The 23,588-nt window shown below is 37.0% G+C and overlaps 1 protein-coding gene across 2 annotated transcripts in view; it reads right to left on the reverse strand.

Moving 5' to 3' along the window:
- Positions 1-23,588, reverse strand: part of SPATA6 (spermatogenesis associated 6) — a 53,403-nt gene that overhangs the window by 9,282 nt on the left and 20,533 nt on the right. Inside the window, exons 6-12 of one of the 2 annotated variants that reach the window (XM_050901373.1) lie at positions 21,292-21,372; positions 18,388-18,666; positions 16,662-16,749; positions 14,884-14,924; positions 12,951-13,126; positions 3,629-3,728; positions 628-678 (exon numbers count right to left, since the gene is read on the reverse strand). In XM_050901373.1, the coding sequence (XP_050757330.1) occupies positions 664-678; positions 3,629-3,728; positions 12,951-13,126; positions 14,884-14,924; positions 16,662-16,749; positions 18,388-18,666; positions 21,292-21,372 (780 nt within the window). In that variant the 3' untranslated portion in view covers positions 628-663. Of the gene's footprint in view, positions 1-627; positions 679-3,628; positions 3,729-12,950; positions 13,127-14,883; positions 14,925-16,661; positions 16,750-18,387; positions 18,667-21,291; positions 21,373-23,588 lie in introns of those variants that run through there. The other variant, XM_050901372.1, reaches the window with a different exon arrangement.

Below are 23,588 nucleotides of genomic sequence, written 5' to 3' on the forward strand. Positions count from 1 at the left end.
AATGCCATTTATGAACACTTTTAATTAAGTTCAGTACAATTCAGCTAATAATTTTCAGGTAATAAACTGGAAAGAATTTCTAGACAGTGTAGATCTAGAGAACTATGCAGACAGCACAAACTTCAATAATCCCCAACAAACACGTTGGTAAAATGCTATGAAACCTACTGCTCACTGCCTTACTTTTGTTTCTTGCAGAAGAGGGGAAAAAGAACCTAAAACTTATTATTTATTAGCTTTTATAATGAGCTATCGTTATCCATGTAATGCATTTTACCAGACAGAAGCATTCTACACATCTGAATACTTTGATTCCATACACAGGGCTGAGAACATGCTTACCCAACTTTAAAAAATATCTATGATACACTTAATGACCCTTCAGTGGTATTCTTAGGAGTCGCTAGAAAGCAGTCTTACCTTCCAAATGCTATCTAGACATTAATTAACCCATATTTGCCCTCTTAGGTAAGTAAGAAACAAAACACCTCATGTGAAGGGAGCCAGTTGCTCACCTGAGACAGGATGGTAGAAATTCCACCACACACAACCACGTTCACTCCACTCTGAAGAGCAAAGACACTACTTAAGAGGTGATACTAAGTGATGCTTTCAGCAGAAGCCAATTGCTGTAAGGATTAGTAAACGAAATCATCTTTCATGCTATAGAAGAAATAACTGGAAAAAAGAATGTGCAGTAAAAATAATCACACTTGCTGGTAACACGAAACTGGGAGAAAAGACAATATATATAGTGGTAGATGGCAATAAGATGTAAAGCAAGCTGAACGGCAGGCGTACGGATGAGGAAAAACCTAACACAATTTATTGTGGTGAAATACAAGGTAATAAGTGTGTTTGTAAACAGGAAAACTCTCTTCTTTCAGCAGTCACAGACTACAAAGCACTGAAGAGGAAATGGGGTACAGTGGTAAATAAAACTGCAGCATTTGCCAGAGGCAAATTATGTTCTGGAAAGCAAAAAAAGATGGAAACATTACGATACTGTCAGAATGTCACAGCAGAAAGCTACAGTGGACACCCTAAGGAATCTGCAGCAGAGCTCCAGTCACACTATTTTTACTGAGCACTATGGAAACGAAATTTTGGAAAACACAGCTGGATGCTTCTGGGAATGGTTATTTAGCATTAGGCTCTCTGGAATGAAACAGAGTAAGAGATACTTTTTAACCTTTCAAAGTTCAGAAGAGGATCCAGACTGGAGCCAAATATCTACTCACCACATTGCCAGTGCACTCGCTTTACCATTCCCTCACTTTCAAGATGACCCATTTACCTCATCCATCAACAGCATAACAACGCAGCCTAGATTTTGGGCCATCTGGGGAAGCACAACCAATCCTGGTGTATTTTACAGTACTCACTGCAAGTAGACCTGATTTTTTTTTTTAAGCAGGTCAGCTGCTGTTAGCACAGCTTTCACAAGTTAGCTGTACACAATTATCAAACACCGTGAGACTTCTCTGTAACATCCTCCCATTCCTTTTGCTCAGTGCAAGAAAATAGAGTGAGAAAAATGGTGCTTTTCCAGCATTGTTCTGACCAGCTTAGTAATTAAAGACTCAAAAATCTTACCCAATACCCTGATATCTGGATTTTTTAGGGCAGAAACATGAGGTTTTCCAGCAGGAGAGGAAGCAGAAACGCATCATCTCTGATTATTAATCCCTGTGAGTATTCAGCAAGTGTGTATACTGGAAGTGACAAGGTGCGCTAACAGAAAGCCAACAGAAAGTATCATGCTTCAAGAATATAACACCATGCTTGCAAATTTGTGTGCATTTGTGCAAGACTGCAGTAACCAGTGAATATCAGCATATGTGTAAGTCATTCTAGAGTAGAATGTTTGGATTATGTAAGTAAAATAAGTAAACAGGAAGAAAATGATCAAATTCTCCTTTACTCATTATTGCATTTAATAGTCTTCATGACTGTATGGAGAAACCGTGTAACCAGCCATCCAGCTCTGCTAACAAACCATTAAATCTTTTATCGTAAAGTCATGGTCTACTGTTCAAGGAAAGTAGTCAAGGACCACTGGAGATAGTTCAGGCTGTGCAAACTTTCATTACATGTAGGTGCTGGACCGTCATGAAATCCAATTTGTTATCTTAAGTTCATTGAAACATCAGAGAAGCATTTGACATGATTTGTACCTATTCTGGAGTGGCTGAAACACAGAAAAATGTGATGGGCATCTTCTATTTGAGAGGCAGCAGTTCACAAGACCATAACGTTCATATACAAACTCAGGGAGGTACAGCATAAACTAGATCAAACAGTCTTAGCATGCATGAGAAACGTTTTTCAGAGCTTAAAACAAAAAGCACAACAACTAAGATAAAAATGAAGATTGAACAGAAATGAGAAAATAATCAGATTAAGAGAGCATGCAGGCAACACAAGGAGCTGCCCAGGATGGCTAAATTTGGGGAAATCAATCAATCAATCAAGACTTCAGAGCTAAGACAGATGTTCTTCAGTACATCTTGCAGCAGTGAATTGAGACAACAACCTTCACTTCTGTCCCAGCCCTCTGCCATGGGTTTACTGTCATCCGTGGAGTCACTGCATCCCAGCCAGCACAGCTCATACGCCAGCGTACTAGCATTACGCCTGCCGTTTCTGTGCTGAAGTGTGAGGTGGGGAGGCCAGGGCTCTCACACTCTATCACACTTCCCACTGATACAGTAAACTACGTCAGAGGGGAAAGGTGGACCACTGGGGACAGCAGCAACTTAAAATTGCAGCAACATTCAAAAGCAGATTTCTGTCAACACTCCTTTTCCTAAGAGGAGAAACTGAAGCAAAAAGATGTCTTTCTCCACTTTGAGAGACTCATGTCTCTTCTAACCGATCCATAACATTTGTGTGTTAGATTGTCAGACAAAAATAATAATTTCATCAGAGCTCCTAATCTTAATCTTACCTACCTCTCATCCTTACATCCTTTTATCTTACCTTTCTTTTACCTCACCTCGCACTTAAGACCCTAAGTTCTCTGCAGATGAACAACCTTGTTATTCAGTTTGTACAATGCTTTGGCCAGGGAGATCCTGTGCCACAACTGGGTTTCTCAAAATCGCAATAGCAACAATTTTTATCTGTCTAAAACCACACTTCAAAATTCCATCAGACTCAAGGACAAAATATTCTGATCCCAGGCATAATCTCATTAGATAAAGTCCTCTGTTCATTGAAAGCCAGGTAATTAAGGGAAAAAAGCACAAATCTGAAGAATAATATTAGCTCTACAAACAGCTGGACACAAGCAGCTGCTGATGTGCAGCTGCACAACATGTTAAGCCTTGATGTTCTACAGATCTGTAACATTTTTTGCTTAAATTGGAAGTGGAGAACCAGATATAAGGAAAAATGTAATTGTCCTCAATAACCTGTGAGAGGGTCACCTATACCAGGTAAAGGCTACACATATGGAGGCTACTGAAATCAGCGTGAAACAGTTCAGCTTATATACTGAATCCAGATTTCTACAATCAAAGCTGCCTCAAAGGACAACATTATAATAAATCCAAGACTGTAGGCACAGTTCTCTTCCTCAGCCATCTAGGAGAAAAGAAAGGATTTAGTTTGCAGTCAAACTTACAAATATTAGGCGCTGTCTAGCACTGTGTGTCCTTAAAATATTTTTCACTCTTTTATGGATCTCATCTCCATTTGCTGGTGAAAGCCAACCAGAGCTAAATCTGCAAGAGGAAGAGGAAAAACAAACAGAAGAAATATTTTCTTGTTGAAAGGCTCAAACATGCTCTTGACTCAGATTATTTTTTTTTAAATTACGAAGCATGCATTACTTCCTTCTATTTGGAACATACACAATGTTTAGATTTGATTCTTTTTCTCCTCTGGGGTACAAGTAAAGAAACATTTCAAAGCAGTGCATAAATGGCATGCATCCACAATTCCAACAGAAGATGCAAAACATAGAAAATGTTGATGATTTTGTAACTTGAGCAATATTTCTGTAATGTTTGTATTGTCCCTACAGAATAGAAAAGCTATACAGTTATTCTATTCCCAGTGATCAGGTTTCATTTTCCTCTTTTTAAAGGAAGTATTACACACATGAAATTCTTTTCACTGGAATAAATCAACAGGAAGATAACGCCAATGTGTGCAAATTGGAAAGCCCATGGAGTTAAAAACCTACAAATTCACAATCTTTATTTCACAAGATGGAACTGCATTTTAAGTTGCTTTTTTACAGTAAAAACCAGGTAGCTTGCTTGGTATGAGTGACTTAAAACCAATAGCTACTTTTGGATTTTACCCTTTCATGTTTTGCAGCACATTTTTTTCCACTTTACTAAAGAAAAAAAACCAACAAACCCTCATCCTTCTCAGCAAGTTCAGAAGCTGGCAGAGATTCCGTATCAATAGTTATTCTCAGACTATTAAGGGAAGCAACTAAGATTTTAAGAATAGGATCATTTACACACCTCCACATGTTAGTACACTCAAAAATGTATTATTTAAAAAAAAAAAAGAAAAAAGAGAGATCAACATAAGGAAAGAATTATTGGGGGAAAGTTATGAAATGTTTACTTACACAATCTCATCACAGTGGGTAGAAACAGGGCACCAAATGAAGATTGCACATCTTCATTTCAATGTTTCCTAACCTCTGAGAACCTGACTTTGCACCAAGAAAATAAAAACTCATGATGTGGTATCATGCTACTACGAATATGGGTCACCAGGCAAGCTGCGAGCTGGCAAGCCATACCACTGCAATTTGAGCTAATGGAACAAGAGCCAACAGCAGTAGTGGGCTGCCATACTCTGGGTGGATCAGGAGCACACGAAACAGCGACATGCTTTGATAGCTGGCTTCACAAATTTGATGCAGTGGAGAAACATCATGACGCTGAACCCTGAGATTCTACAGTGGGCTCTGGACGGGTTTGTGGGACTGGGACCGCAAGCCCTTCTGGCCTCGTCTCTCCAATTTATCACATTCCCTGTGTTATCCAGTCTATCACTCTGAAATCCCCAATCTGATCATGCCTGGCTTAGCTTAACTTCATCAAACTTCCAGAAATTTCAATACAGCTAAAGAACTGTACAGCTCCTTCCAAAAAGAACAAACCAAGTCCACATAGAACGCTTCAGTCCAAAACAAGTAACTTGGCAACACTAAAATTAATGGAAGCAGGATTCTGAAAATGGGAAGTGCCAGGCTGCCTTGAAGGTTACAGGCAGGGCTTGGAGCACTTTGCAATCTTTTGGATCATTCCTTCCATCACCAGAGAGAGACAGAAATGTAAGTAGAAAGTGACCAGTTCTCTGCTTTTCAGTACCTTTCTTCTATTTTCTTGTATCTAATCAACTTACTTGGACTCATTATTGCTTACCTTTCCAAAATACATCTCTCTGTTCTAAACAGCCCCAATATTTTCAGCCTATTTATGAGTTTCCTTAAATCAAACAGCCTATTTCTGAATGCTTCTATTTTTATTCAAGAAAGGGTGCCAAGAAATGACACAATATTGGAAGGATGAATCATATAATCTATAGGGGGACGTATTTTCCATATTTCTAATGACATTTAACATTGTTTATCTTTGGATCATTACAGGCAAGAATTTTCACAAAGCTGGCTACAACATTCGTATTAGCATCCTGAACATTTACAATTAATTTCAAACCCAACAGCATGTATGGCAAATCCATACTGTTCAATTCTTTTGCATCCTAGAATCTATGTAACTTTCTCTAAAAGAAAGCAAAATGGTTTGTGAATTTTGTTAGGGGAGGAAAGCATTGCCTTTAAAGAAATAGAAGTCTAAGTCCCTTAAGCAGGCAGGAACATTCATTTCCCTAACACAGTCAAACCCAGTTTGATGTACTGTATTACAATGCATGTGCTCTGTCACTAGCAGTGTTTTGAAAAAAACCTTTTTTTTTGTTGGAAAAAAAAAAAAAGAGACGTAAAGGAAAGGGGCTGGAGTGGTACTATCATCTTATGACTTTCCATTAGCATTTACAAACATTTACTAAAATTAAAGAACTTCTGAAATGCATGTTTAAAAACCTGCATCCTAGATGCAGTAAGAGTGAGTCATTTCCCCTTTGACAAATAAAAGATAGACCCATGAAGTCATGGCATTTTCTCTTATTTATACAGCAGCTGCTGTTCTTCCAACATCCAGGTTGCTGGCACTGAGAAGAGAAGTTGGAATAGATTGCCTTTGGGAAATAAATTTTATGAAATTCGTATGTAAGATTTCAGATCATTGTTATTAATCTTAAATTTACAAATATCCTTGGAGATAAATGTATTTACTTTTGGAAAAAGGAAAACCCAGCTTGCTATTGTATTCATTTAGAAAATACGTGGCTATGTCTGCAAGAAGAAGAAGAAGAAGATTTAAGTACTTAATTCAAGAACTATTAAATTTCTTTCTTCAGGTGATTTTATTGATCAATCCACTAGTGTGCGCTGTGGTATAAGAAACGTTAGCCACTCATACATACCCCAAACTTAATTTACCAAAAAAAAAAATATCAAAACCGTAAGTGTGATTAAAAACAGTATCAGCTTCTTTTTAATAAGCTTTTCTAGTATTGTTATTTCTAATTTTAGTAATACCTATAGAGTCTAATCCACATTTAAAGTCATAATGTTAATATTTACACCAATCAAAATTCAAACTAAAATAAAATCATGCCTGAAATGTAACGACCATAATCTGAAGTGAAACCTTTTTATAATATTCTAACTCTCCTATTGGAAATATTTTATAAAACAGGCTTTACAGCACAGCTTCTTAGAGTATAACTAAAGGGATTCCATTTGCCCCAAATCACCAATAACGAGTTTTTAAAATGACTAGCTACTTATTTATGTGATGAAGGTGTCACTATCATATTGCAATGTTGAAAGGAAAGTAATTTCATTTCAATGACTGTTTGTCCTGATAAACGAAATAAACTTCTACAGCTGTATTCTTTGTCATACTTTCAATTTTCCCTGGGACTTGCAAACATTCTGCAGTTACATCAGTTTAAATTGTTTATTGATTCCAATAGATTGTATAAACACTTTGGAAATATAGCTCAGTGACCTAGAAAAAGCCAGATCAATCAGAGAACTTCTCAAGATTAATTTCAAAGATGTTGTGTCGAGTCCGATCAAGGAAATAGAACCATTTTCCCTTGTAATGTGACTAAAGGCATTTATTTTCTTCTATGAGATAAGGATTTTTTTTAAGGTCATACAGACAACATCTACCTTGATGAAAAAAAAAAAGCAGCCAAGCAGACAGTCTAGATCTTGTGCTAAAGATTATTTTCATGTATAATTTTATCCATTAGGATGAAACACTCCATTAGAAATACAAACAGGATACATCCACCCATGTACTCTACTCAAACAGCAGCTTGCAAACTTGAGAGCTGTAATAAATAGGAATTTTCAAATGTCAGACAATCCAATCATCCACTTGCACATAGCAAAAATGTTAATATCACATTTCAGCAGGAGATACTAATACATTTCATATCAGTAGAATTAATGCAAAAGCCTACTGCAGAATATTTGCAATGCCTATTGTGACCCCTTCCCCCACCATCACACCTAGCCTTGTGAACAACTCGGTGCATGTGGCCTCCATGAAGAATTCATCAGCTTCAAAGACACAGACTTCATGCTGAGCAAAACCACATACAAGGACAAACTATCAGAGGACAGAAATCAATGAAGTCCTGTAGTACCAGATTCACAATTGGAGACAACGCTACTGTAATTGGGGGGAAGAGGGAGAAAGAACTCTTAAAGCTAAGTATGACCTGAAAAAACCCACAATCTACAGGAATTTATACATGGAACAAGAGAGATTCTCAAGAAAACCAAATATATTTAATTCTGAAATAGAAAAAAAATCTCACAGATTTTATATCCAAGTAGGTATTTATGCAGCATTCACAGTAAGTGGAGAAGTGGCTTTATTCTCATTTAAGAGGACATGAAGTGGTAATTCAGTACGATGAACTTGGTTCTCAGCGTATGCTGGTCAGTGTGGAGGCACACTAAAGTGTATGGGCTACACTTGAGTTTTACTGGTCTACTTAGTAAAGGACGCAATTTTGTTTTGCTTTTTCTTAAAATGACTGATGGCTATGAACCTCAGTGTAGATGCAGCACAAAAGCATTTTAGAGACTATATTGGTACGTACCAGTTCCTGAATTGTAATTAAAATATACCAACATAAAAATCCTTACGTTCTCACAATATTTGAAGTGGAGGAAGTAGACTGCTTTCACAATGTCAGGATACTACTATGAAGCAGAAACAATTACACACAGACAAGGCCTTAAATCAAAGCACAGAAGCCTAAATATTTGGAAGCAGAAGCTGACAGCTTAGCTGTGTACCCATTTGCTCTCCCTCTTCAGTAAGAAATGAAAAAAAGTAAAAATTTCTCATCCTTTCTATACAGTTTCTCTTACTTTCAAAAGCCCTGTTTACAGTTAGGCCTTGAAGCACTACAGATACATTCAGTGCTGAGTTTTTAAATTAGTAAATGCTTTCTTTTCCCTCCTAAGTTTCATATCTAGCCCTTAAAACTGTGGCAAGGTATGTCATCCTCAAAAAGTGAAACTTAAGTGGCAGACAGCTTCTGAGATTTCAAGGAAGGCCAATACTCTAGCTGAGCAGTTGCCCCCAAAAGGTTGAAGTCATTCTGGTACTAAATCATTAGTATGTCATAAATGGGCTGCACCTCCTTATTCTCTTTAGAAGCTTTTCCATTACTTCTATCTTCTCTGAATTTATTAATTTATACACAAACCAGCTTTGACAGCAATGAATTTCAAATTTACTTACTGCTGCAGCAAAATCAACCAATGAAGATGACAAATAGTACACATGTGGGTCCAAAATATGAAACAAGGCTTAGGTACTGCTCAGTTTTGCAGAATGTAGTATGAAATAACTGCTCTTCAAGTGCTGATTCCAGAAGTTAGCTTAAAGAATGCAAAATAAGTAAACTTCCCCAAGAGGTGAGACCGATAAACCCAAAAGATTCAAGAACAACCTTACTACCAAACTAAATTCCAAAAAATAAGAAATTACTTTTAAATGGCTAGAAATAGACAGGAAACCTAGTTGCAGCCTCTCCCTAGAGCAAGCTTTTTTCCTAAGAAGTCTGCTAATTTTTTCAGTGCTCCACTTTGTAGTACAAAGTTCTCAGAACTTAAACATACACTCTCACAGAAGTAAACTCTGTCTTAGGATGCATGCCATTCTCTAAAATATTAGGTGGACTACCTGTGTCTGGATTTTGCTATGCAACAAAACTAGTATCCAAGATCCTGGGGTGACACATGTCAAGACCACTGAAGCCAAAGCTTCTGATAGCGGGAATTTTCAAGGAGTTCATGTAGGATCTAGTATTTCATTAGTATCTAACTATTAGTATCTATCATTATATCTATGATTAGTAATATCTAACTTCATGCTGGTATTTCCCTAGTACTTGGAAAAAGATAATGTAAAAAGATGGTAGTAAAACAATAGAGGAATATTACAGAAGGGCATCTGATCCAGTTAACCTCTGTCTTACTTCAAACAGAACTTAGGTTTTTGTTAAATTTTATAGTAGGTAAGTTCACATATCAGCAGTATAACCTGGAGAACATGAAAAAAGACATCGAGCTGTACTTCACTCTGGAAACAAAAGCAAAAGCCTGCCATTTCCAGAGTAGGAAAAAGAATCCTTTGATCCCAAATGCACGAGAAGTAGCTTTGCCTCTCAACATAACAGAAACGGTCAAATACTCCTATGATTGCTGTAGCCTCTTGAGAAAAGGATTTCTCTTGTGCCAGCACATAGCTCCATTCAGAGGACTTCTGTCATTACCTTACAGAATCCATCTCACTATTTCTCCTTCTGTTTACGAAAGGTACTTTGCTGAGGGTTTCAGTGCTGCAAGGAAGGCTTAGCTTGTAAGTCCCCAAGAAAAACACCATCTTCTAGGAGTGCATGAGGATGTATACGCATCATGAAAGAAAGGACTGGACTTGAATTTTGCTTTCCTGAAGCAGCATTGAGAGAATATAGTGCTAATGCTCTTTCACAAAGCATACAGGATACTTATCTATGCACAAAAGGCTACTTATCTATACAGAAACATCGAGACTGTGGGGGCAAGTCAACTGCATTGACACACTGCTGGCCTCACATCATGGGCAGGAACTAAAGAGTGTGTAGGCACCATTGGTCTGCACAGGAGCTAGAATCAAAATGGGAAGTGGAGTTGTACGGCCACGTCACTCTGCTGAGTGTCAGTTTGCAACACCAGCAAATGCTTTCCTTAGGTGACCTAAATAACGAAAAATGTAAAAATAAAGTACAAAAAATAAATATTCAAAACTTTGCTGCCTTGTTCAACAGTAAATCTATTTACAGCTCTGCTTCAGGCTCAAACCCAGTAGAAAAGGGGAGAAGATTGATTTGTGGTCTCTAGCAGGCTCACAGAAAGGGACTGGAAACTGCTAGAAAGGATAGAAAAGGGCTCAGAGGACCTTATGCAAAACCCCAATTTCTGTATCACTGAAAAGTATTGCAGTGGCTTAACAACTACTCAGCAGGGCTCTGGGAAGTACTCCCAAGAAGGCAGACATTCACTTCACACTACTTTAAAAAAAAAAAAAAAAGAAAAAAGAGAAAAAAAAGGAACTAAAGGTTGAGGTGGGGAGTCAAGTTTCATATTGACTGTGGGTTGACTAACATTAAAAAAAATAGCCTGGATATGCTAAGCTCTTTGTCTTTGTAATTCAAAATAAAATTGAAGAAATAAACACCAAACACTGTGAGATAAGACTCTATATTCTTGCAAATACACTAACACTGATATACTTTCAGTAGTACTGATTTTCTCTGTTTTTCTATGATCTAAACAGCAGTGTTTGCATCCATTTCCAGACATTGACCTCTGATCCATGTTTGTCATTCCAAGTATAACTCTCAGTATACAGTCAGCTAAAATCATTGTTATCTCAGCAGCATGAAATAGAGATCAAATTTTTTAGACTATGCCCTTTACCTTCTCATTTTGAATTTTTTCTGATGACAAAAGTAAATGCTTACATCTTTAAGATAAAGAGATGTTACATCTCTAAAGAGCTGAGAACATTTGTTCTAATAAGAAGAAAAAACATAATTTCACAAGATCACAAATCTCTTCTGGAGAGGGGCTTATAAAGAGAAAAAGCAAGAATGTTCAGACAAGTTCAAGATTAACTGGCAGTTGACTAAATTACTATGCATCTAACAGCAGCTCACAACATACAAGACTTTCCTGCTATCAAAATAAGGGACCCTGTCAGCTTTAAATATAATGCATTTTATAATTTACCGCCCTCTCCCCAAAAGGAGTCCAGCTGAAGAAAGGATAAAATAGTCACCATTGCAATATCTCTTCTCCAGACATGGGTTAACTAATGCACAAATATTATCAGAAGAGAGTGGGGAGGTAGACAAGATAACAAAGAAACCTCCTCCAAACCCTAGATACATCCTAATGTCTGTATAAGAGTTCTCAAGAAATACTATTACACAGAACAACAAACAAGCAAGTTTTCACGCAGAGGAAGATGTTAAAACACCAACTTGATCTTTATGAGTATTAAAAATTCAATCCCCATCTGCCATCTGTCATTTTTCTTTGTAAAGAAAAAAACTGAGACAATTTTTCTATTTTGAAAAAAAGCATTAGGCTGTGTGTAGGCTATAAAATGCACCCTGTGAGCACTGACTAACTGAGGTACCAATGGTAACAAGGATGAAACAGCCTGGAATGAGTGTGAACTAGCCACCAAAGTACCTCTCCAAGTGGGGCCTCGGTAAACACTTCAGCATTTAGGACAGGACATCAGTTTGATCCCCAGCTTCTCCCAATTATTTTATGTATTTGCTTATTCAGGCCCAGCTTTGTATATAGTTTTTCTGCTCCCAGAAAGCCATCTAGTAACTTACTAAACTGAATGTACATTAGAAGCATTGCACACCAAGTACATGTTCTGCTCAGCAGAAGGTAGGGAATACTCTTCTTGAAGGACTGGAGGACTTGAGCATGAAAAAATCTGTTGCTTTTTGACATTTCTTCCATCCCACCCTCATGAGACACTGAAGCTGTGAGGCTTGCCCAAAATATTTACCCAGAGATTGAAATCCACTGAACTAAGGGATATTAGAAACTGTCTCCACTCCAACCCCATTGGGGTCAGTGGAGACTACTAAGAGAACTAATTTAAATACAGCAATTAACATACACACAACTGCTGCAGAAGCCCACACTTCAACTCAAACAAAACAAAATCTTAGGATGTCAATAAAGCAGAAAGATTGGAAAATAATACACTGACTAGATTAAAGCTAGCCCAAGCATGTTATGCACGCTAGTCACACATCTGACTACAGCATAGCCACAAGTATGTGCTTACAAACACTAGTCAGAAGCCAGAAGGAAAAAAGGTTTCCAAGTACCTCCTGTAAAGCCTACTTGACATGTATCTATATTTACATTCCTGAGATTTTAATTGCCTCTGAAACACTGATTATTTATTTATTTAAGTAGTCTCTATTTGAGACGGACATCGGCAGCCTGAAATCTGGGGCTTCACTGTTTCAGAGAAGGTTAGCAACAGAGAAGTCAAAGATCCTTTTCATTGCCATATTATTAGGATTGTATTCATTAAGCAGAGAGGTGATGGCAAACACAGCACCTGAGGAAAAGTCAAACGACAACATAGTTGCTGAGCAAAGATTTTTCAGTCTCTTCAGCCTGCACACCTCCAAACATGCAAACTATAGTCTGGCCAGTTATAAACTATAGACAAGTACTGTTACCATTGGCTCATGTTAATAATCCCAGAATTTCACAAACCAAACCATGCCATTACCTTTCCCTTAGAGAAGATCGATTTAGCACAGAACTTAGAGAATGCTTCTGAAATGCTGGAGGTGCTGAATGCTCTAATGAACCAGCAGAATGGGACTGTCTTTTGGGTAGATCTGAGATTACATCCTCATGGCAAACATCAGAACTGTCAAAGTCTTTTCCATGAGTAGATTTTGCCTGTAAAAAAACCCACCAAACTTTGCTAAAATTTATTATGAATACCAAGATTTACAGTTTTCATGTTTTTATTTTTCAAACCAAAAGGTTAAAGGTTGCATATACATGCAGGAGGATCTGCTTGCTGGGGAAAGAACAAGGACCCTCATTTCATAGAGCGCGCCCTGGTCTAAATTAAACCAACAAGTGTCAGAGAACTCTGTTAGTTTCTAACACACCATCTTATGGCAAAGTCTACTGTAACAGCCCTTTTATCACCTTTTCTGACAGCACAACTTAAAGGCTTACCCTTCCCAGGAATCTCACAGATTCAGAATGATGCCTGAGAGTCTAAACAACACAAACCTTAGACTTCTCCTGGTCTGGGACCCCTCATTCTTAGACTTTTTTTTTTTCCCTTCATGATTTGTTGTTCCTCAAGGGAAAACTCAGGCCCATCTACTCATCTTCTACTTACTCTTTACTATACTAGTTACTCCTTCCATAGTTGCTCTTAACCTGAAACATACCACTAAAATGTTTCCGTGGGTTACCCCTTTTACCTGGCACAGGGACTTTTACAGGAGCTGTTTCCCAAAGCTGAGGAAAAAAACCAAAACCCACAACAAAACCAGACCAAGAATAATCAGGTTACTCATTAGCTCTTTCCAGGCTGCAGGGTTTTTTTTCCTCGGCTTTGGGAAACAGCTCCTCTTAAACAAAGCTATATTATATTTCTGGCAAGAAAAAGATACATTCTCTTCAGCCCTGATTCTGTGAGAATCACAAGTGATTAGTGGCATCAAGAACACAATGAATTAACCTGTAGCTCAGCTATCTGCATTCTCCAATAACTGCTCCTAATAGCTATGTTCCCATTGGGGGGGCAGGAGAGGGGCAGAGGGATGGGGGAAATGACACGACCTTAAAATACCCATCATTTAAAAAAAAAAAAAAAAAAAAATACATATTTAGTGTGTTTAGTAGAAATTCTCTATTTTCTTCACAGTTTCTCATTTATAGCCGTGGAACAATCCAGAAGTGGCACAATATATTAGACTCACATGGTAAACAAAACTGCAATCCTTGGTAATAAAAGTTTAGAATCTGACAAAAGTGCCCTTAACATATATCGGGGTTTATCCTTATAATTCCCCTTCTTTCCTCCTTCCTGTTATCATCAGTTTTCCCAGCCATTAGGAAATCTAAGAGAACACACATAATTAAATGCCTAAACCCACAATTTCTACAGTACTTCAGGAACACAGACAAAAACAACTAAATGAGGATGGAAAGAATAAAAAACACCAAAAACCAAAGGAACCCTGACATTAATCTTCAGATCCGTTTAATACACAAAGCAGCTAAAATCTGAAAAAGGAAGGATGTGAAATAACGGAACAGTGGCTTGCCAGTTGTACCAGTGCTACCTTTTCATACAATTCCAGAATGACGTGTGCTCTCAGAATGACTGGGAAGGCAAATGCAAACTGCTTCTAAAGGCTCTTCTACAGCCTTGTCACAAGCCTTAATGCCAAGGAGAAGCAAGTTCTGTACCTACAGGCATGAATATCTTATAGTGTGTTAAGTTTCATGTTTCTATTTGTAAATAATCTGTCAGCAGGCCTAAACTGGGTTAGATCACATTTAAAACATCCCTTTTCTTGCTTTTGATACTACAGCAGATAAAGTTTCAAAAATACCTATGCAAGACAATCCCTCTCACTCAGAGCTTCCCAAAAAACAATGTGTAAACAACAGCACTTCAGAGTACTCACTTCGGCTTTCTTGGGTCGGTAGCTGCCGAGAAGAGAAGGATCTGGAGAAAGAAAAAAGGTGCATCCCAGAACAAATTCAAAAGAAAATCCAAATGTCCTAAATTTTATGAAACCTTTTACAAAATAGCTTACCTCTCCTCCCAGACAGTACTAAAGCAATTTATTATTATCATTATACATTGTGAAATTCTAAACAGTCTCCTCAGAATATTTCAGGAAATCATTTTCTTAAGCTGAAAACAATGACTTCACGTTTAATGGAATACAATATTTATAATAATGAATCAGCGTACGCACCGTCTTCTGCATAGACAGAAGTGGCATATTTTGTTAAGCTATTAATTGCCTAAATCAATATAAAATCAAGCTCTACCATTCCCAAAAATTCTCATGTACATTACACTACCTTACTAATCTTCTCTGAACAAGCTTCCCTGTGACCACCTCTTCCTCCTCCTATCACCTCTTCATTCCTTCCCTCACCACTGACCCACAAACACGAGTACAAAGCCCATGGAAACATATGTGGGGAAATTATTAGGTCCACACCAGGTTAGGATGTTTCACTCATGTCAGTACGCACCTCATCCCTGAGGGTCTGACGTTAAATTATGTCTGCCTTCTTGATCAGTTATATCAGTCTGTACTGAACAACCCTCACACTGTCACCCAAGCCCAAAGAGGTACTTCTATGCTGTACAGCAATGTAAAGACACCCCTCTGTTAGCTACCTGCACGAAAGTAAAAAAGGACTAAACTGTACTGTCAGTATTAAGATTTCTAATCCTAGGAATCTGGTTTTTTTCAGAAGTTACAGTTAAGCCTCAAGACACAGGCAGGTGACCAGTGAATCCTCTGGATATTAACAGTGAGGTAGATGTTGGTCTAACCACTGGCCAGAAACCACCAACTCATTTCCTTAAGTATGCAATGGTACCAGATGATAATAGGTCTGTTACATTATCCAGCTACTACAGATTGGTAAGTATGACCCCAAAGGGAATGTGAAACCTTTAAAATCCTGCACCCAGTGCTACTACAAAGAACAAATGTAAAATAACAAGTTCATAATGATTTGCTATATAACAATTTATAATTAGTGAGGAGGCGCAATAAAAGTGAGGCAGAGCACACATAACAAACAAATACTGATGAGACTCATTAAAATCCTCATATTGCCAAACATATGCAATAAAATCAAGTTTTAGGGTACTTCCTTAAATTTCTGGTCCCACACCTTTTATTAAACCCTCACTTACTGATACCAATGAATGCCGAAGCAGATATTGGAGCACATCCTGGATGCTCATTAATAATGGTAAGTCACTGATCCACTACTCACTAATACTGCTGAAATAAACATTATTCATTTTTGAAGCAACAGAGCCCTTGAACTTCAAAATGATCAATACTCCAAACCTGATCAACACACCCACAGACTGTGGTGCAATTTGCTCCACTATCCAACTCATCAAAAGAAGTGGAGTGAAACAGAGTGCCCGCCTGGGCTTTGGTATTTTTTACTCCTACTTTCATATCATGTAGAACTATGTTCCAAGTTTCATGAGGTCAAGAACTATTCAAAACCACCTTTTTCAGCAGTAGCTTATTCAGTATTCTTTCTATTCCTAGGAAGAAAGAACAGCTTTTTATCCATTATAGACTGACTTTTTTATAGCAAATAAAAAAACAAAACAAAAACCCCAAACCAAAATAACCTCACTAAACTACTGCAGAAAACAAAAGCATTAATGAGATATATAGTAGAAAATACTGACCATGGTCTACCTTGGTCCAGGCTTCCGCTGCGCTTTCTCGTGTGGGACACCAGGTATGAAGTTTAATACCAGGACTTAGTTGTTCAACCTGAAGCAAAAATACTGTTAAAATGCTCAGTATCAGATGTATCAATTCCTATTTTTTTCTGTTTTCATTCATAAGATCACATCTAGTCCTTTCTGAAATTTTATTCTTATTTAAATACTATTTAAAACTATTTTCACAACACTTTGCTCATATTATGTGTATTATTAGCGTTACTGTGCATAAACAAAAACAGTGCTAGAAAGGTCTAGAAAACTCTGAATATCATATTGCTCAAAGAAAAAAATGCAGATAGTTTCTCCTTCATCTATAACATCTGCAGTCTTTTTAAACAATTCTTGGTATCTCATATTTATTCCAAACAGTTCAGATCTCACCAAGAGAGATCTGAATCTCTTCCTAATTAAAAAAGTTACATTTAACATAATCTAATTTTAATCTTCATGTAACACAAAATCTCCAGGCCAAAAGACTCCTCAGCAGTAAAGATGCCCTAAATGGAGCATTCTCAATCTAGACAGGCCATGACAGTCAGGATATGGTACATTAAGAGACAAGCTTTTTCCTTGTCTGTACAAACATAACCAAGCAATCAAAATCAATAATCAGTGTTTAAAGATGCTATAATTAAACTGTGAACTTCACCTGTAGATCAAAAACCAGAAGAATTGGTTAAAAGGAGTTAAAAGAAAAATATCTGAGAGAGATAAACAGTAGGTTGATGAATGATTAATGGCTTATTAAGGCTAATCTGAACTTCTAAAAGGTACCTATACGTAGAATAAGACTTGGAAAAGAATTCTAAAATTTGACAAGATATTATTAATTCATTTGTACATAAACTAGAAAAAAAACTAAATAAAGTGAGAAGCAAATTAATTAAACACTAAATTATCTCAATGGCTGTGACGAGTGTCCAGAATTGTAGACAAATCATAATGTCATAGCACAGAATCAGAACAATCCCATTTCTGCCCCTACACATTCAAAGTGGTTTTCTAAAAATAAAGGATTGTTGCAATCATAAGAAAAATTAAGGGAAAAAAAAAAAAGAGAATATGATCCTCCAAGAGGCTGGGAAATCTGGCCCCTTCGTATTAAAGCACTTAAACACAGTCTCTTTAAAGTACCACCTAATTTCAGAACAATTTTTCACGTATGGTTAGCAAAAAGTCCTTATGCGGGTACTAAAGTCAGGTTGGTTATGAACTCTAAGTCAAAGTGTTAGAGATGTAGCTCTGAGCAAAGGAAGTGTTTCAAAGATCATAGGATGCCAACATAAAAAAAGTTGAAAGAGAGGAAGTATAAGTGTTCATAATGTGACTAGACATTCTTTCTTTAAGGTCTTATTCAGGAATTTTTAATACCAATATCAATTACTTCCAAGCTGAATTTATACACCTATTATCCTGTCTAGTGCGCTGAAAGAAAAGAAATGGGGCCTCAGAGAATTTAACCAAGATATTCATGAAAGAATTTGATCTTTGTCTGTTACTAATGCGGATAAAAGAAATTTTATTTTAGTTAATTTTACATTTAAATCACTATGTGACAGACTGTTAAGGAGAGAAAAATTATTCATCTAAACTAAGAGCTGAATGAATTTTTTGAGCAGTATTTAGTAAAAGAACAATATTTGATCTGAGCTTAAGCTGGAAGCACTTTGGAGAGAATACAAACCCGTCTAACTACAAATGGAGGTTTATCAGTTTCTCTTCTGAATTCGTAAGGACCAAGGTTTAAATGGGCCAGTCGTTGCCTGGCTTCTTCTGATAGCTCACACATTCGTCTTTTCGTGTATGGAGATGGAGAACGTGATTTAGAAGCTATTGTAGGCTGCTCGTAGTTCTTTGGTGCTAAGCTGTGCCTGCTTTTCTCAGGTGAAAGAGTATTTTTCTTTGGTAACTTTGTTTGCAATTTTCCATTTGGGGTTGAGTGATGTACCCTATTCAAATCACCCTAAAGTGAAAAAGAGAAATTATCTGGTTTGTCAGCATGCAGAACAACGATCACTGAAAATAATACAAACAGAGAACTAATAATTTTAACAGAAATAGATGCCATGTCAGCTGAAGTTCCTCTCACAAAACTATAATCAAACAGCAATTTAAAAAACAACAATGTATTTACCATTTTCTCTGAAACCAGAAGGAGGTTAAAACACACATTACTACATGTTAGATGTTAAGGTTAAGGGTCTGATACGTACCCAATTAGCTTTCTCACACAGTGTACAGGACTGTAAAAAATTAAATTGAAATTTGTCACAAGTTCATTTAACACAAACCTTACCTGGGTTGGACATACACAGATTTGAAGCATTTTTTCATCTGTTTAAACCTTTTTTTTAACCTTTTAAAATTCTTACCATTTAAAATAAAATACATAAATTAAAATAGAAGCCTATTTAATAGTTTAAATTATATGCATTTAGAGTTGCCTAAAGCCTCACAAGAAGTGTAATTACATTCTCTGAAATTTATATTTTCTTGGATCATGGTGAATTTACTAGTTCTTTAAAGAGTTATAATCAAGAAGCTATGTTTAGGAAAAAAAGCCACTCCCCCCCCAAACAAACCCAAAAAACTTTAAAGACTATCTTCCAAAGATCCTCTCAAATCGTGTGAATACTTTTGCAAAAGAAGAGGCAAAGCAGCTGTTTGTTTGTACAACTGGCACTTGACATCCAAAATATGGATTTTGTAGCTAAAACTTATAAAAATCCCACCATTATCAAATATTGCCTTAGAAGTCTATCTCTTAAAATACCTACATACAGCAGAATAAAGAAAAGTGGAGGACCAACCAACCTCACCACCTCCCTTCCCACAACATAGGATAGGGGTGGTGCTGCTGTAGTTTTTGTTGTTGTTACCAGCAAAGCCTACCTAACAATCAGGACTGACACCCCCCTCAAGTAACTATTAACTTCTTCAGTGACCGATTTCAAATTCTGGGAAACTGTTTCCAACACTGAAGTTTTGTTTGAAATACATTATCATTTCTTTGTAATTCCCGACATTAAATGAGCATTCAATTACTCTACAAGCTTTATAGGTCAAGGCACTCTAGATTATCCAACTCTTATCAGGCTACTTAGTCAGCAGCATGTTTTAACTTTGAATACCGCAGTATAGATAATTAGGCTTTTTGGTCAAATTTGGCCCAAATTCACAGGTTATAAAAGATAAAAAAATAATGGTATAGCAAGACTTTTCTTCCTCTTAGAAATTCTTTTTCAAGCCTGAGGAAGTTGACATTAGTCTTAAATCTGAATGTTGCATGCACTACTTCAGTTCAGAGGAACCCAGAAACAAAATGTGCAGCTTAAGCCTTCAAGCCTTTCTTTTCCCTCTACACTCAACAATGAATGAGGCTGAGGTTGTGTGTTTGTTTTGCATCAATATAGTTTGAATCTGGCACCACACAGACTATTCATGCCACTGTCTTTCTCATGCCTGTACTAGCACTTTTGCAGCTGGTAGTGAGCCAGACTATGGAACTGGCCCAAACAAAACCTAACCTAATTCTCTAAGATTAATTTCAATTTCACCAGAAGTAGGCTGTGCTTCTTCTGGCTTACACCAATCGTGAAACTAGACCTTCACTGCAACACATGCAAATTTGATATGCCATTCATAACATATTAAATAGTTTTAAGGACATTTTATATTTTAAATCAAACTGTCCTTATTGAAGTCACCTTCAGTGAAGTTAGTTTTCTGACAATGACAATTTTCACTGATTTTTTTATTCTTTATCTAAGTGTCTCAATACATTTTGTTAGCTAAATTTGGAAGAAACTTCTCAGTGAACTAATTAGCAATGCCACAAACAGGTCAAAGTCACCTAAGCCTCTTTGCACGCAAGCCTTCCTGACAACCATTCCATTTTAATGATGCTGCACCATTTTTCAATAATACAGCAAAAAAAGGAGGACATAAGAGTAACTTTACGTGACAGCTTGTGCCAGGAAACCCAACCAAAACTCCAAACTGTGAGACCAGAGAAGAGTGCTACCAAATGAACAAACACATCAGAGGGGGCTTTTTTCCCCCCAGTCTCTTCAGCTACTTCACCTTTAACTTTGCTCATTGCAGAAGCAGCATTTCCAGATCAATATTGATGACAGCCTTTTCAACAAAAATCTTCATTTCCATTACTGTTACTGATATTGTTATGTAAAACAATTAAATTAATTGGTTTGTTTTTGATAATGTACCTTCTCTGACTTTACCTAGCTTTCTTTGTCCTTAATTTTAAGTGTCAGTAAGAAATGGTGAGAAGGCATCTTCCCACCTACAAATACACCAGGGATTGACACTTCAGCTGATCATAGAACATAGCAGCTGATAATTGTTTCAGATTCAAGGAACTCTCAGCATTTACTGTCATGCACCAAACCCACTCTTTACTCATACTTGATTAAAAATTTAATCAAGTTGTCAAGCACCCATGATAACTGCTTTAACCACAACAAAAGAATGAGAAAAGTTTGAAGTGAGCAGCACATGCAAAAATTGGAACCAAGGCTATCAATATTAAATCTAGAAATTAAATTGCAAACAATTAAATTATGCTAACCTGTATGTGACTCTTTCCTGAGCTTAACAGACTTTCTGTAATAAGGGAGCTTGTAGAAAATCTCAATTTTGGTGCAATTCCCTAGAAGAGAGACAATAATTGAACATCAAGCTCCAACTCAAGATAAAGGGTATCAAAGAAGTAAATGTCACCTAATGTAACAAACCATTCCTAATTTTCAGCCATTTCCTTTGTTAATTTCAGCCTTTAATAAAGATAATTAGAAAAGACAGAACAGCAATGGTAAATGTCAAGATGCTAACATTTGCATTTCCGACAATTCAATTACAGATGATTATATTGCTTTTGTACAACAATTAAGGTCTGACTTTTATTTCAATACATTTCTTTGTCAAAAGCACTTTTAAAGATTTTTCATGTCATGCTATGTAGCATCAATAAAAATTCCAGTCATGGTCTAGAATTTTCATCAACGCTAACTTTGGAAACTTATTCATAACTAGTCTCAATTGTGCAATCTTTTTTGTAAAAACATTTTGAAAATTAGTCAACTACACTGCAAATAACTATTGATTTGTAACAGTATGATTAAGAATCCCTTTATTCTGTAACCATTAGAGCAAAGTCTAATTTCTGTGGATTGTCCCCCATGTTCTATAACCATGTTCCACTTCCTCTCAGTCCCCTCTTACACATGTGGCTGGCAAGAGGCAGCCCTAGTTTGACCAGTTTGGAATCAGTGGGGTCCAACTGGGCCTCCTGGTCAACCAGCACACATGAACTAATGGCTAGCAGGTCCCTCTGTCTTCACATAGCTAACAGTTTCTGTTCAACTCATCTTCTTTTACTGCAGCCATGTCTAGAAACATAATACCTCTGAGAGCTCTATTTCCTGTTAAATTTAGCTAGAATTGGCCAACGTATACAAAATTTACTGGGTGTAAATGGCAGAGATTATGACACACAAGTGTTATTTCCCAAAACAGCAACATTAAAAAAGGCATAAAAAAACCTAAAGGCCACATATGCTATAAACAAGTTGGAATCATCTACGTGCATCTTACACAGCTCTACAGAAACAAAAAGAGAATCAAGTGTCCCTAGAAATTTCTACCCTCTCCTCTTTCAACACGGACAGAGTTTGCTGCCCTGAGGCATCTGCATGCATGGGCATTTGTGCACATGAACGCACAAATCACTGAGAAACAAAAAGGAGCTGGTCTGTTTGTGACTCTGCCCCACAGTCTTAAGAATTAGCAGGAACTTCATGAGTGAAGTCTACTGCTGAACCAACCTGCCTAAACACACACTGATTTCCCGTAAGGGAATATGATCTGGCCCCAGGTTAGATTATGGAAATGAAATGACAAAAATGCCAAGAAAGCTCAGTCATAGCAATTAATAGAGTCCAGGATTCAATCAAGTTAAGTTATGGCATATAAAAGAGATTTTAAAGCTGACCGTCTTTAATCAACTCATTTTTATTACTAATGAATCGTCAAGTGCTATCAACAATTTAAAAAAGGACACATCAGAATTAGTAAGTCTTCTATAAAAGGCAACAACAGAGCACCTACTGCTCTTACAGAGACTGGGAATGATTACAGAATTGTTAAATGCTCATAGCTAAAAAATTACACAAAACCATGGTTTCTTCAGAGAAATGGTCTGTGGAGAGGGAATACAGGATGGCACTCGCATACATACGCATGGGTATGTCAAAAGTAACTTATAGGCCAAAAACAATCAGAGGAGTTCCATTTTCTGCAGTTCCCAAACTAGGGATTGCTGAAGGATATTCAATATAGTATTAGGTAAAGACTGCTGTATAGTTCCAAACATATCTGTAAGTGAAAATCCAGCCAGAAATTTTTTGGGATCTATTCTTCTGCCTCCGGCTTAGTGGTGTCTCCAGCCCTGAGCAGGCTTGTCAGTCCTTCTGTACCAGTCATTAAAGAGCAGTGATATGGACATAATATTAATTTTATCATAGAAAAACTGTAAAGGTGTTTCATATTTAGAAACAAGTTAGAAAACAAGTCTAATATGTGCTTTTGACTGTAAGGAGCATGAGTACAAGTCTGTAGCTTAAAAAAGTGTATATGAATATAATAGAAGGTCTTGTATTGGTATGCTAATGAAAGATAGCATAACTAAAAAGAAACTGTTTTAAGTAACATGGCAAATACTGTATGAGAGTGGGGAATGGAGATAAGAACGTCTGTAAGAAGCCACCACCAGTCAAGGCTTAAACATATTCTGAAAGGCAAGGGTTGCAGAGAGATACAGAATAGCCAGCAAAAGCCTCCAACACTGGACCAGGAGAGATAACTCGA

The sequence above is a fragment of the Gymnogyps californianus genome, chromosome 8 (assembly GCF_018139145.2).
Source record: "Gymnogyps californianus isolate 813 chromosome 8, ASM1813914v2, whole genome shotgun sequence".
NCBI classification, from domain to species: domain Eukaryota; kingdom Metazoa; phylum Chordata; class Aves; order Accipitriformes; family Cathartidae; genus Gymnogyps; species Gymnogyps californianus.